Here is a 13,769-nt window from a genome sequence, read left to right as displayed (position 1 = left end):
CCTGGGCAATGGTAGATATTCCTGGTTCCTGATGTCTTTCTTCTGCTTCACTCTAACTCCTGGCTTGGCTCCTGTCCCAATCTGATGACTGCCCAACATCTCAGCCCTGAGAATCTCCTGCCTACTGTTTGCTTACCATATTGCCCCCAATCTTCTGTTATAACCAGAAACCTGCAGAGTTTTAATTCAGGTTTAGTTCCTGTTCAGGTTCACATTGGTTCATTTTGCTTCAAAGAAGGAAGTACAGTGGTACCTCGGGTTAAGTACTTAATTCGTTCTGGAGGTCCGTTCTTAACCTGAAACTGTTCTTAACCTGAAGCACCACTTTAGCTAATGGGGCCTCCCGCTGCCGCCGCGCCACTGGAGCACGATTTCTGTTCTTATCCTGAAGCAAAGTTCTTAACCTGAGGTACTATTTCTGGGTTAGTGGAGTCTGTAACCTGAAGCGTATGTAACCTGAAGCGTATGTAACCCAAGGTACCACTGTAAATAAAAAGCTGCAGATAAAAGCAGGATGAATTCTGGATAAACTAGTCATCTGGAGGGGACCTGTGTTTCCCTGTGTTTCAGGAAACAGCTCACTTACCTGCAGATCACTCTCTGTGGGTAGAGTTTTTCCTTTACTTATTTCCTCCTCATGCCTGAGCATCACAACAAGCTGCTCTTCTGGAGTTAGAGGCTGGTTGTCAGAATAACAGATAACTCCTGTTTCAGATTTCTGCCTATCCGGTGTCAGCAGCAAATCAAAACTGTGTGCTTCCTCTATTGCCATCACCCTGGAATTAAAAGCCGCCAGTTGAGTTGGCTAAGTAACCAGAAATGACATTTTGGACAACACCAATCCCTACTATACATTTAGCATCCCCAAATGTTCAATATGTCTCAAGCTTTCTTCTAGTCCCCTTAGCCTGGCCTCCCCCAGCCTGGTGCCCTCCAGGTGCTTTGAACTACTACTCTCATCAGCCCCAGCTAGTTTGGCCAATACTCAGGGATGATAGAAGTTGTAGTCCAAAACATCTGGAGGACACCAGAGGCTGATGACCAAAAGCATATCGTTAGGGAAACAAATTCAGCTAGAACAAATTCTAAATAGATAGAAATACTTGTATGTTATTTATTTATTTATTTAATCTCAAGTTGGCATATACAGAGCTTTTCTACATAGACTCTATCAGCAAAATTAACTCAACAGAAACTCTCATGTTGCACAACTTTTGTGCAAAATGCAATAAAAAAGTAACATAATACATCAGGAAAATGAGAGGGGTGGGGAGATGTATTTAAGCTTTCCTTTCTGCTCACATTATTTTATTTAATGGAAAAAAGGAACTCCTATAAAAACTGAAATTAAGATTTACAACCAGGCAAACTAAAATATTAAATGGTTAAAGGATTAAGTGGGTTTGGAATTTGGATATTCAAAGTCATAGAATAGTGACAGAGTACATGTTCTGCATGCAAAGGATACCATTGTTCTCAAGTTTATAAGTTTATTGTTCTAGCCAAAGGCAGTGACAAACTTACTTTAGACAATAGTATGAATAATGTAATACAGAACAAACATCCATAAAATTAAAAAAGGCTTTGCCAAGTTCCTGAGCATTAAAACACAATTTCCATTGTGCACCTCTGACAGCTCCAATTCTAGTATTTTTTTTCTTTTAAAAATCCAATTTTTTATTGGATAATGTAGGAGAGAGAAGTTACCAGAGACACCAACAAACTCAAATCCAGCTTGCTTTCAGATTAAACCACCAAATCACCACAACAATGTACAGCAATTTTATCTAACTCATTTTCCCTTATTTTTTTTGCAGTCAGTGCATAGAGGTGACCTCTTGCATCTCTATCTAAGGAACAGTTAAAGAGATAATGAGTTATGTCTTCCACCTATCCACAAAGGATATCAGGTTAACTGCATGGCTGGGGGGAAATTCTGTTTGAAATTCTGGATAGCCAGTATTACTACTACTACTACTACTACTACTAATAATAATAATAAACTGCCCTTCATCAAAAGATCAAAAAACACAAATAAATAGTTAACACAAAAACAACAAAACAATAACTTCCTCCCCTTCTACAAACACATTTAAAAGACTGAAGAATATTAATCAGCCATGATCATGGGCAGGGAGAATTTCACAGCACAAGGGCCACATTCCCTTCTGTGCATGTTCTGGGGGGCACATGCCAGTGGTGGGTGAGAATAGAGGCAAAAGTGGATGGAACAAGAAATATAAGTTGGCATGTATCCTTACAGACTCATGCACCCCTCTCTATCCTCCATCCAGAAAGAGACATTGAGCTCAAGGATGCATTCCAGGAAGGCAAATAACACTCATGCAAAGCAAGGCTAGTGAGGGGGTATGGCCTGGGAAGAAAGGGTGTGGCTTGGAGGAGGTATGACCTGGAGGGAGTCCCAAGGGCCATAGAGTCCAGGAAGGCTCCCAAGCCTGAGGCTCCCTATCCCTATCATACAGGTATTGGATTAAAGGGCAGTGGAAGGACACTGCAGCACATAAGACGGAAACACTGAATTGCTGCGTGGCTGTGAAAAGCATGGAGAAGCCAACATTAGAGTCTCGTATGACAGCAGTTGGAAAATGGCCCCAAACAGCTCAAATATAAAACATTATCTTGCCGCTATATGCGCGATGTGAGCCACTTTCCCCAGATGAAATTAGACCTATGCAACAACCAACCAGCAAGTAATGAAGACATAATTACTGCTTGGAACTTGCAAGTCTTAATGACAGCCTTTGATGTATCTCAGAAGTGAACACTTTGATAGACTGAATGATAATATTGTAAGCAAGTGCCCAAACATGGATGTGTGCAGCTATCTGCTGCTGCCTTTGTGCATAAATCTGTGTGCTTGAAAATAATTTAAAAGCTAGCAAACAAAAGAACCCATAAGGAACAAGAGAGGGGAGAAGAATTTTCCCTGTTTTCAAATGTAGTCTTATGGGGCCTGAACAAACCCTGTATAAGGTCTATGGGTAATATTTAACTACATTTTTCTCAGAGCAGACCCACTGAAATTAATGAACATGGCTACATTTGGCCCATTAATTTTAATGAGCCCACTCTGAGAAAACTTAGTTGAATACCACCCTGTGCAACCTACAAATCCAGATCTTTTGCTGTGCGGGAGGCCTCTATCACAATCTCTACTCTACATTTAGCTCTGTGCTGGAAATATTCTGTCCTGTGGAGAGCCCTTTGCTCCCCATTTGTTAGATTTGTTCTGACATGCTAGACCGGCCAGCGGGCTGGTCAAGATCTGAGCACTTTAGGAGGAACCATTATATCTATAAAGGACATTTGAAGCACATTATCGATGTCAAAGAATTCGGGGCACTGTAGTTGGTTAAGGGTTGCTGGAAATTGTTGCTCTGAGGGGTAAACTGGAGTGCCCAGAATTCTCTGAGGGAAAGAATGTGCTTTTAATGTGCATTAAAGTTGCAGTGTCTATGCAGTCCGGAATTATTTTCTTCCCTTGCTCCTCGGTTTTTCATTGCTGTGTGCTCTTAGCTGCCTGAGATAAAGAGCTACTTTCTGGTATGTGTTACCTGGGTGAGAGAAGGAACTGGAAGAAATATGTGAACATCACACATGAGCCAAGTTAACCCATCATGAGAACACCAAGTTTTCTGGCTTATTGTGGTATACTGGGAGCAAGCACCGTGCACACATACTGCTCAGTTGTTCTGATGATCCTCTTCCCCAGTGTGAATGGCAGAAACAATCCAGGAAGTCAGCCCGGCAAAGTCATTTTGCTGCCAAACAAAGAGGATCCTCCCCCAGCCTCCCCTCAGTGGTGGATTTGGGGTCTCAAATTTCAACAGTGCTCTGTGCAGTGCTAATGTTTGGCACATGCCTACGTCCCCCGTTTTTCACCTTCCATTCTACATCATAGTTGCGGTGCCTCTAAGGCTCTGCACCCAGTGCAACCGAACCGGTTGTGCTCCCCTAAATCCGCCTCTCCTCCCTCACTGGCATAGCTGTCAACTTTCAGATTTGAAAATAAGGGATCAGCAGCCTCACCTGTCCTGGGGACAGTCTACAGGATATCTAACAATCCGGGACAACAGCGGGAAGCAGCGGGAAATGGTGCTGGAATAAGGGAATGTCCCGCAAAAAAAGGGATGGTTGACAGCTATGCTCACTGGCAGCTGAATCTTCATTCAGTACTAGTGATAAGATCATCTCTTTCCCTGTACCTGGAAAGCATCAGGGTAGCTTAAGGCAAGGAGTCGCTTGAAAGCTTATGGAACAACAACTATCACCCAAGTCCCTAAGTATCTGTCAGAAAAATGCACAGCTTATAAACTATACAATACCTGTCACAGTCATCAGCAACATTTCCTGATGAAAGTTTTTTCTTCTTCTCAGAGGGAGCAAATTCTTTTGGAGCTGTATGACTTGGTCAAGGGGAAAAAAACACTAGTCAAAACAGGAAAAGACTAGGCCAGATTTGGGGACTCTTGAGCTTTGCAAATTCTACCTGATCTGCACCTCCCAAACTTATGTGTTGATTTGAACTGAAGTTATCAGCTTTTGTACTTCCTTTTGTACTTTTGTACTTACATTGCAGCAAATGCTAGAACAGTTCAAAATACATAAAATTTTAATCTGCTAATTTTAATGTGGCTTTTAAAAAATTGCTTAGTGGGGAACAGAACAGACATATGTACATAAGGAAAAGGGAACCAAACTGGAAATACACAAAACAGAGCCAAAATATGCATGTGTCTGTTTATTAAACACAGGACTATCCATTTGCTTATAAAGCAGGCTGGTGAGTCTGTTTTTTATAACAAAAGAGGCACACAGGGGAGTGAAGCAAGCTCATATGTTTCCCTTCCTAACCTTGTTCTGATACCAGCCCAGTAGTGGCTGGTACCCCTTGGGATTGGTAGGGTGGAAGGCAAGGAGGCCACCAGCAGGTGGTGCCAGATCTGATATCAGTAAGAGCCATTCCCTAGATTAGTTTTAAGTAAGAAGGCAGGCAGGTTGGGGGGCGGGGGGGGGGCTGAGAGTAGACTGAGGCTGGTGGAGAAGTGCCCCATTCACCCTAATGGACAAGTATCCACCAAAATGAGACGGGTGTTTGTGTGCTAAAAGCAGCTAAAGATGGTCAGCAGGTTTCACGCCACACAGAAAGGTACTACTTGCTCAGCAGGGAAATACAGGAGCTTCTATTACACCTGCAATTCCCCACATCACTAGGAAATAGCAGCTGGAGGTGGCGCAATTTAAGTGAATAAAATGGCATAGAGGAAAGGGGTAAAAAGCCTCAATCACTGCAACTTTCCAGATCAAATGCAAGTAGCCCTTGCTGTCATTCACTTCTTTCTCTCACTGGATAGCACAGATGCATTTAGTGTTTTTATTTTTAAAATAATGGGGGAAATAAACATGAGACTCCCAACATAACAAGCTGTTTAGCTGACAGCAATCTCCAAATTGCTTTCATGTCAAAGAATGTTTGCAGACCTTGCGATTGCTAGAAGAGTCACAGGATATCAGCAGTCATTGGTAAGAGAAGGAAGATGTCCCTTTTCTTTCTGTTACCCACCACACCACCCAGGCCCATCAGTACCCAGCACCCTTGGACACCTGCCTGGATCGTAATAGGGCATAAAACAGCCTGGGCTCCCTGACTCAAAAGTCTGAGCTGCAGTTTTAAATTTCCCAGAATGATTGGGGCACTTTGGGAAACTTAAATTGCTTACTCATAGGTGCTTGGCTACTGAAGCCAAGAAAACCCCACAGCCGAAGGCTCAGCAAGACAGGAAGGGGCATGGAAAACATAAGAAGAGCCACACTGGATCAGGCCAATGGCCCATCAAGTCCAGCATCTTGTTCTCACAGTGGGCAACCAGATGTTTATGGGAAGCCTGTAAGGAGGATCTGAGTGCACCAGTGCTCCCCAAATACATTGGAGCACTTTGCTAAGGGAATGCTTAGACATAGACTTCTCCCTCATGGCACCCCAATAGCTGGGTGTGCAAAGCACTGCTAGCACCAGTGCTGTAGTGGAACAGCAACACAGCAGAGTGCAGTGCCCAGTGGCCACACTTTTTTTTCAAAGCAGGAGTAGTGATGCCATCTACTGTGGTAGAGTTTTGCTACAGACACACCATACATTTAAAGTGTATTTAAAGCACATTATCCACCCCAAATCATCCTGGGAACAGTAGCTTAAGAGTGCTGGGAACTGTAGCTCTGTGAGGGGTAAACTACAGTTCCCATAATTCTTTGAGGAGAGGATATGGTTTAAATACAGTATATAGTGCATAGGCAGCCTTTGGCAGTGTTTGTGGAATGCTCTTCACAGAGAAGTTTGCCTGGTGCCCTCATTACATATCATTAGGCACCAGGCAAAAATGTTTCTCTTCAACCAGGTGTTCAGCTGATTAACATTCTATGGGTTTTTAAATGTGTTTGTGGGAGGGAGGTTATCAGTTTTTGTATGTATTTTGGATTTTCATTTTATATTTTTCTGTTGTGAACCACCCTGAGATCTTCAGATAAAGGGTGATATACAAATTTAATAAATAATAATAATAATTGTAAGCTTGAGGGGAGAACAAAGGCTGGGCCAACACATACAGAGCTTGCCAGACAAAAAGATAGGAAGATAAACAAGCATTTGACAAGAGACACAAGCCTGTTTTCAAACACATAGGATACGTGGAGAATGTCTTGTGGTCCCAGTTGGCTTTCTTGCCTTTAAAGGTGAAACTATCTTACGCAGATCTTTCATCTTCAAGTTCTGTGCAGTGAGGGTGTAATTATTGGCAATGGAGTTGCTGGGGCTCCGGAAATGACGCTGCTCTTTAAAGGGAGCTGCCAAAGTCCAGGATGCTCTTTGCATCAGAGAAGGGTAAAAGCTGCTATTTTGGATCATCTGAAATGGAGTGGGATGGGGAGAAAAAATAACAGTTTATATTCTGTTGCGCTAGCCGGCAATTTCTTTAACTGATATAAGGTAATGACAGTGGAGGCTGGTGCCCATTGGGACTGGGTAGGGCAGAGTCGGGAAGGGGGTGCCATATCAAATGGCTGCTTGAGCTAGAGTCAACGGTAGATGAAGCCAGCTATTTCTGGTTTTGCCCCTATTATCTTCCATGCTGAATTGTACAAGAGCACCACTGAGACAATGAGACTGACAATCAGTGCTATTCGCTGGACTAGTTGTAAATAAAAAGGTAGGCAGGTACAGGGACGGACTTAGATAATATGGCAACCTGAGCAAGGACAAAATTTGGTGCCCCCTATTGTGGTTATTAATATTGCACATTCAGAAGCAATAGAATGAATAAAAACTGAAATAAAAATTGTCCAGTCCAAAAATATGGTTCAAAAGCTTTACTAACAGAAATTGCTTCAAAACAAACATGAAACAAATAATGTTACATCCAGATAATCACATAATATCATGTGCTGATTCCTGCACAGGTAGAACATCTTAGAAATATGAAATAACTTCATTCAGAGCTGAAATCAAAGCTCTGTCTCTCCAACACAGTCTCCATTAACTTGAGGCTATGTTCCCAGAGAGAACCATTTGCACATCCTTTCTTCTCTAGTGCCTCAGAACAAACACCTAACTCACACACCCAAAATGGACACATGAATATCTCATGTGATCCAACTTAAACACCTTGTGGGAGCTAGCAGAGATACATTCTCAGTTAATCAGCACCTGTCAAGCTCTCTAAGAGCTTTTGTTTTAGCCCAATGGAACTTTCCAAACCATGCTATGTTTTTAGCAGTACACATACAGACATATACAGAGTTATTTTCCATTTCAATGCACAGTTAAACAATTATACTTAACACCCCCTAAATATTTCTTATTTTCACAATAATTCCTTTTGGTACAGTTCCTTTTCAGATCTTCTCAGTACGTAACCATATAAATATATGTTTATTATTGCTTTTGTTATTTTGCGCCCCCTTGGTTCAGCACCCTGTGGAGGGAACCGCCTGTGCCGCCTTAAATCTGGTGTGGCAGGTGGGGATTGGCTGAGAACATATTGAGCTTGGTGGGACAGTGCCTCATCTGCCCTACAGGACTAGCTTCCATTGGACACTTCCAGTATCACAGACCAGAGAAAGGGCAATGTTGAGAGTGGGAAGGAGGGTGCCCACTGTATGCATTTTGCCCAAGCTCCTCTGAACCCAGTACCGCATGTAACAAACCCAGTGCACAGATTGGGTACAGCTCACACATTATTAGGCCAGTGGATTCTACAAATACACATCAGTTATTATATATTATGGCCAAAGTTTGTAAGACAGGTCAGAGGGCAGCCAGCAAAATCACAATGCCCCACTGTGGAATGGCTTGTCTATGCTTGCCCAGACTTTAGCCCACAAGTCAGGCAGGCACACACAAAACCATTGCAAAGAGGCATCCAAGAGAAACTTCTTCCCTTCCTCTCTTTACTATGACTCGACCATGCTTATTAGAAGAAGCATTCCTAGTCCCAGTAGTTCATCTGCTATCTGGGTTGATGTTACTCTGGCTCCAGTGCACTCCCACCACAACTGTTTGAATCCATGTACATACGACGTTATTCACAACGCAGAACTATTCTCTTATTTCTTGTGAAATGTAACTGTTTGATGCACATCCTCATAAAGCACATTTCATTTGGAACCAATTACTTGTAGCCGTGCTTTATGAAGAACAACAAAACCATGCTTTATTAAGAATATTTCTTCTGTAGGATCTGGAACCCTGACTCGCAACACAAAGAACCTGCCTTCCCAGAGTACCACTCATCTCCCATAAGCAGTGCCTGATGGTGCTTTAATAGATGTAACCCAGTGGGCAGTATAAGTATACATACCTGATACAGTTCAGAGGGGTCTTCTGCAGCCAAACCTGGCAAAGGTGGCAACTCTGGTATTTGTTTGGCATGGCTCATATTATAGATGGAATCATTCTGTTCCTAGGAATCATTAAAAAGGAAAAAAAGTAATGTGTTAAGAAAGCCTATAGGACTAGACAGATATACAAAGCCCATCTAGATACAGTGGTAGATGGGGACCATTGGGATTGATAAGCAGAAGGCAGGGAAGCCAACAGTAAGTAGGTGAAACCAGGGCTAATGATAGGCTCAGCAAGACCCAATGACAGAGCCAACAAATTCTAGTTTTGCCCTCCATCCTCCTCCTTCCCGAGTTCTACAGGGGGCAATGCTGAGACTAAAGAGGGGGGAGCCAACAGTCAGGACTACTCTTTTGGAAATGGAGTGGGGTAGAGAAGGAAAATAGCAGTTGTGCTAGCCGGCAATTTCCTCGACTGAAATAAGTGGAGGTTGGTGGCCATTGAAGTTGGTAGAGCAGAAGTCATAGAGGTCAAATGTAGGAGGCTGGTTGAGCTACAGCCAATGATAGATAGAACCAACTAATTCTGGTTTTGTCTCTATTCTCTTCCCTTCTGAATTATACAAGAGCAACACTGAGACAAAGGGCAAAGAGGCTGACAGTCAGAGCCACCTTCTGGAGTGATTTTAAGAAAAAAGGCAGGCAGGTGGAAGCTAGCTGAGGGCAGATGGAGGTTGGCAGGGCAATGCCCCATTTGCCCTAATGGACCAGTCTCCACTGTCCAGATGCAGGCGTAAGCCTTTTTTGCACTGCTGCCTCGGAGTTGTGTATGACACATCAGTATCAAAACACCTATGAAATCCTGAATTATGTATATATCATAATTGAACGGTGGACATAATTAAACACAAAAGACAAGCGGGGCTCCGCTAGGAGTGCAATGGAAGGCTGACAATACCATCTCTCCAGCTCACACAAGGTAATTAAGAGGCTGAGATGGGAGTAATCAGCCTCCCAGGGTTCTTCCGTGTGGAAGGGAAGATGCAGTCTCATCCGCGGCTGCCCACAAACCAACCCCGAGTTCAAAAAGAAGGAGGGGGTGGGGGCACTGGATGGAAAGCCCTCGAGCGAGCTCGGGTCTCCTGGACGCTGTCTATATGAGTGCTCCAAGTTCCATTTCTTAAGATAAAAGATTGGATATAAGATTTATGGACATGCTTCGAGCGAAGAAAGGGTATTTTATCTGCTAATTAAGCCAGCCACTGAGATGCCAAGAGTGACGGATTGGAAGAAAGATAACATCAAAGAATAACATCTAAGCTGGTATGTTGAAACGGAACGGAAAGGAGGGGGGATAAAACTTTTTCTTTTCCTGCTACGATACTACCTAACAACTGCCCCCCCCCGAAGATCCGTCTATACTACTTATAGCAAGTGAGATCAGAAAATATAAACTGTGTGGAAATAATAATATTAATTAAAGCCTTTGTTTTTCGAAATATTTGGAAGAAGATAAAAGACTCTCTTGTGACGCACTATTTAATCGGGATCCGCCATTATGAGACAGACTGTGTTGCAGAGATTAATAGTCTTAGGGGGAGGCGAGCCCTTACTTTGTTATTATATCTATATCTCAATTTCGATTTGGCAAACCTCCTCTGGAAAGACTAATGTTTGGAGCAACCTGTCTGAGAAAATTAATGCGCAAACGCCTAGATTCTATTTCATCGGAACTGAGAAAAGATGGCGTCTGCCACTCGAGAAGGACTTTTGGATGGATTTGGCATAAATACCAGCGTGTGAAGATATACTGCAAATAAAAGATTTACCAGCTGCAAAAAAAAAAAAAGGGAGAGTCATACAAAGTTCACACAGAAGCATAATATTGCTCATTTCAGCTCACCTGTGGAAAAAGAAGAAGGATAATAACAAGAAGATTTAAAGAAGGGACTAGTGGACACTTAAAGCAGTAGAAATATGAGGTGATTGGACCCCACTGAACTTGAAGCATGGGAACCCCCAACAAAAAATTATAATTTGGCAAAATATTTGGACTTTATGATATGTATTTGTATAATTTGGAATATTTAATGTGATTTGATTGGATTGTTAAAATGGAAAACTTAATAAAAATTATTATTTAAAAAAAAATAAACACAAAAGACAAGCTGCTTGTGGTGCTCATATTTTTCAATTTGAACAGTACTAATTGGTATTCTAAAAAAGCTCTCTGTATGATTGTCTTCTTCTTCACACATACTCAGGTAAAATTCTTACCAAGGTTATAAACAACCATCCCGGCTCTATCACGTCAGACTGCAGAAGTGGGCTCTTATAATTGAATGTTTATTCACACATTTGTAAAAAGGAAGCTCTTTGCATGGGAGGGGGGGATGACTCCTGAGGGATCAGACCAAAGGCCCATCTTCCTGGAAGCTCTCAAGCTGGGCATGAATGCAACTGCCTTCCTTAGCTGCTTTTCCGTAGCAACTGACATTTCAAGATACACTGCCTCTGATGAAGCTTCCTTAGAATATAGAGGTTCTGTTTAATTATTACAGCCACTGACAGTTCTCCATAAACTTGTCTAATCCCATTTTAAATCCATCTAATCAGCAGCCATCCACACATCCTGGGGCTGTTAATTATCCACAAATTAATTATGTGCTCTGTGAAGAAGTATTTTCTTCTTTCCTGTGTTGATTCTACTGCTCATCAAATTTTCCAAGTCACCACAAGTTCAATATGACGGGAGCCCTGTTTAGGGAAGCTTTTAATATCGGAAGGATTTTAATATTTTGTTGGAAGCTGCCCAGAGTGGCTGAGGAAACCAGCCCGATGGGTGGGGTATAAACAATAAAGTATTATTATTATTATTATTATTATTTGGGGACTACAGTTCCCATCAGTCCAATGGCCATGCTGGCTGCAGCTGATCATAGTTTCAAGCATCTGGAGGTTGGGAAAGGCTACAACAAGAAACCAATGTGATTTATATATTCCATCTTTCATCCATCATGGAACTCAAGGAAGGTTACATTTAAGAAATTTATTCATTCAGTTTCTAAACCACTCTACACCAGCTGTGCTACCAGTTCAGTTTACAGCACCAACATCACAATGATAAAAGCACTAAAAAGCAACCAAAAAATATAAAACCAGCTTAAAGAGAAATCATATGAATGGATGGTCTGAAATCCAAGAAGGCAGCAGCATCATGTTCATTCAGACTACTCCCTGGGTCCATGCCCTGATGTGCTAGTTTCCAGTGGGGAGGACTATTATTACTACTTTTATTAAGGATGTGCATGGGATCATCTGAGATCCCACTGGAAATCTAAAACAGTGCAATCCATATGCACATGGAAAACTGTCTTATATTTTGCCCAGTACTGTCTACCCTTAGGAAGGACTTCTTGACAGTATACAACCTGCCCAGAAGTGGAGTACACTGCCTAGCAAGGGGTGGACTCTCCTTCATTAGGTAGAGTCTGGATGGCTACCTCCATTAGCAATGGTTGGGCTAGATGGCCACTGAGGTTCCTTCCACCTCTGTGATTGTAGGATTGGCAGCAGCATTCCAGGGTCTCAGGAAGAGAAAGGTCTTTTACCAACCTCTGGTACCCAACTCTTAGTTCCTCTTGCTTCAGTCCCATGCTCTCATTTAAAAGCTAGACAAGCCAAAGTGTTTTAAGCAGGAGCTAATCAATATGCAGAGACAGATGCTACTAAAAACTAATCCTTTTGAAGCTGTTTCTTCCAGACATGTACACTGGTTAAGCCTATTCCCTAAACTAACACTTTCCAGCTTATTACACCTGACAGCAGCATACTTCGCAAAAGGAGGGAACTCTCATCAATATTTAATTCCACAAAGCATCTGAATTCCGAATTCAGTAGCAAGAATAATTAAGTACTCCTAACAAGAAAAGGAGGGCCTTCACACAAGATTTTCAAATCTCTTTCAGCTTACTGTCTTCATCCCAAGGTCCAACACAGTCAAATCACATACACTTACCCTTGTAATCTTGGCAGCTTCTCCTGGATTCATTATGAACGTGTATTTGGCTCCAGCTGCTTTTGGATTGCTTCAAAAGTACTTGTGAGATGTGTATCTTTCCTACAATAAATTATTAGCTAACGCTTTTCTCTAAGCACCTAGAAACACAGAGATTAGGGAATCGTTTCAGGTTTCATATTCAATTCAAAAACCTATGGGGCTGTTATTCTAAGTATATTTTCCCAACATCCTTTCAAGCCATCAGCTGGAAATAAATGAGTCTTCCATCTTTGTTCTATCTAAGCTTGCCAAATCTATGCCTTCTATCCTAGTAATGATTTATCCTGGTGCTGATTTTTCTTGGCAGAAGTTCCAGAGAGTCCTTCAGTCCTCCCCTGCTCAAAATTTTTACCACTTGTCACTTTTAACACCACCAGAACTCTGAATGTCCACCTGATCTGTACTTCTCACTCTATGCCATTTTGTCATCTCTGCTCTTGGCTTGTTATTTTTTAAAATAATAATAAAAACTTGATCGCTTTCTCTCCAAGCTCCTTTTCCTCTTCCAACTTCTTGCCACTTCTCCTTCCTGCTGAGTGTTTTAATTCTCCTATCAAATCTGATCCCAACTCTCCCCCCCCCCCGCACACCTTTTGTGGAATAGTTGGAAACAGGGCAAGTTCACACACTTTTAGAGAAGGGAGCTGGACATTCATGCAATCCCAGAGTGATTATGAGAAAAGCAAAGTGGACCCTGGCCTGTTCTGCCCTTCCCAACACCCTTACTGAGTGCACATTAAGGGATTAGGGAATGGGGAGTGGGTATACTTCTACCTGTTGCTGCCCTAGTTACCTGCCTCTGTGCCTGGTGGCTGCTTGAACGTCAAAAAGAACTTCTATAACACTCTCACTTCTCAGT

The 13,769-nt window shown here is 42.2% G+C and overlaps 1 protein-coding gene across 7 annotated transcripts in view; it reads right to left on the bottom strand.

Moving 5' to 3' along the window:
* Window positions 1-13,769, bottom strand: part of DNAH3 (dynein axonemal heavy chain 3) — a 91,812-nt gene that overhangs the window by 76,224 nt on the left and 1,819 nt on the right. For 3 of the 7 annotated variants that reach the window (XM_080980881.1, XM_080980880.1, XM_080980883.1), the window contains exons 2-6: window positions 12,869-13,008; window positions 8,871-8,972; window positions 6,703-6,919; window positions 4,347-4,419; window positions 587-776 (exon numbers count right to left, since the gene is read on the bottom strand). In XM_080980881.1, the coding sequence (XP_080837007.1) occupies window positions 587-776; window positions 4,347-4,419; window positions 6,703-6,919; window positions 8,871-8,972; window positions 12,869-12,901 (615 nt within the window). In that variant the 5' untranslated portion in view covers window positions 12,902-13,008. The other 4 variants (XM_080980886.1, XM_080980885.1, XM_080980882.1 and 1 more) reach the window with 3 other exon arrangements.

This window comes from Podarcis pityusensis, assembly GCF_964106645.2.
Source record: "Podarcis pityusensis genome assembly, chromosome: 14".
NCBI lineage: Eukaryota > Metazoa > Chordata > Lepidosauria > Squamata > Lacertidae > Podarcis > Podarcis pityusensis.
Note: the sequence above shows the minus strand (reverse complement) of the source record. Positions and strands in the feature narration are given on the sequence as shown.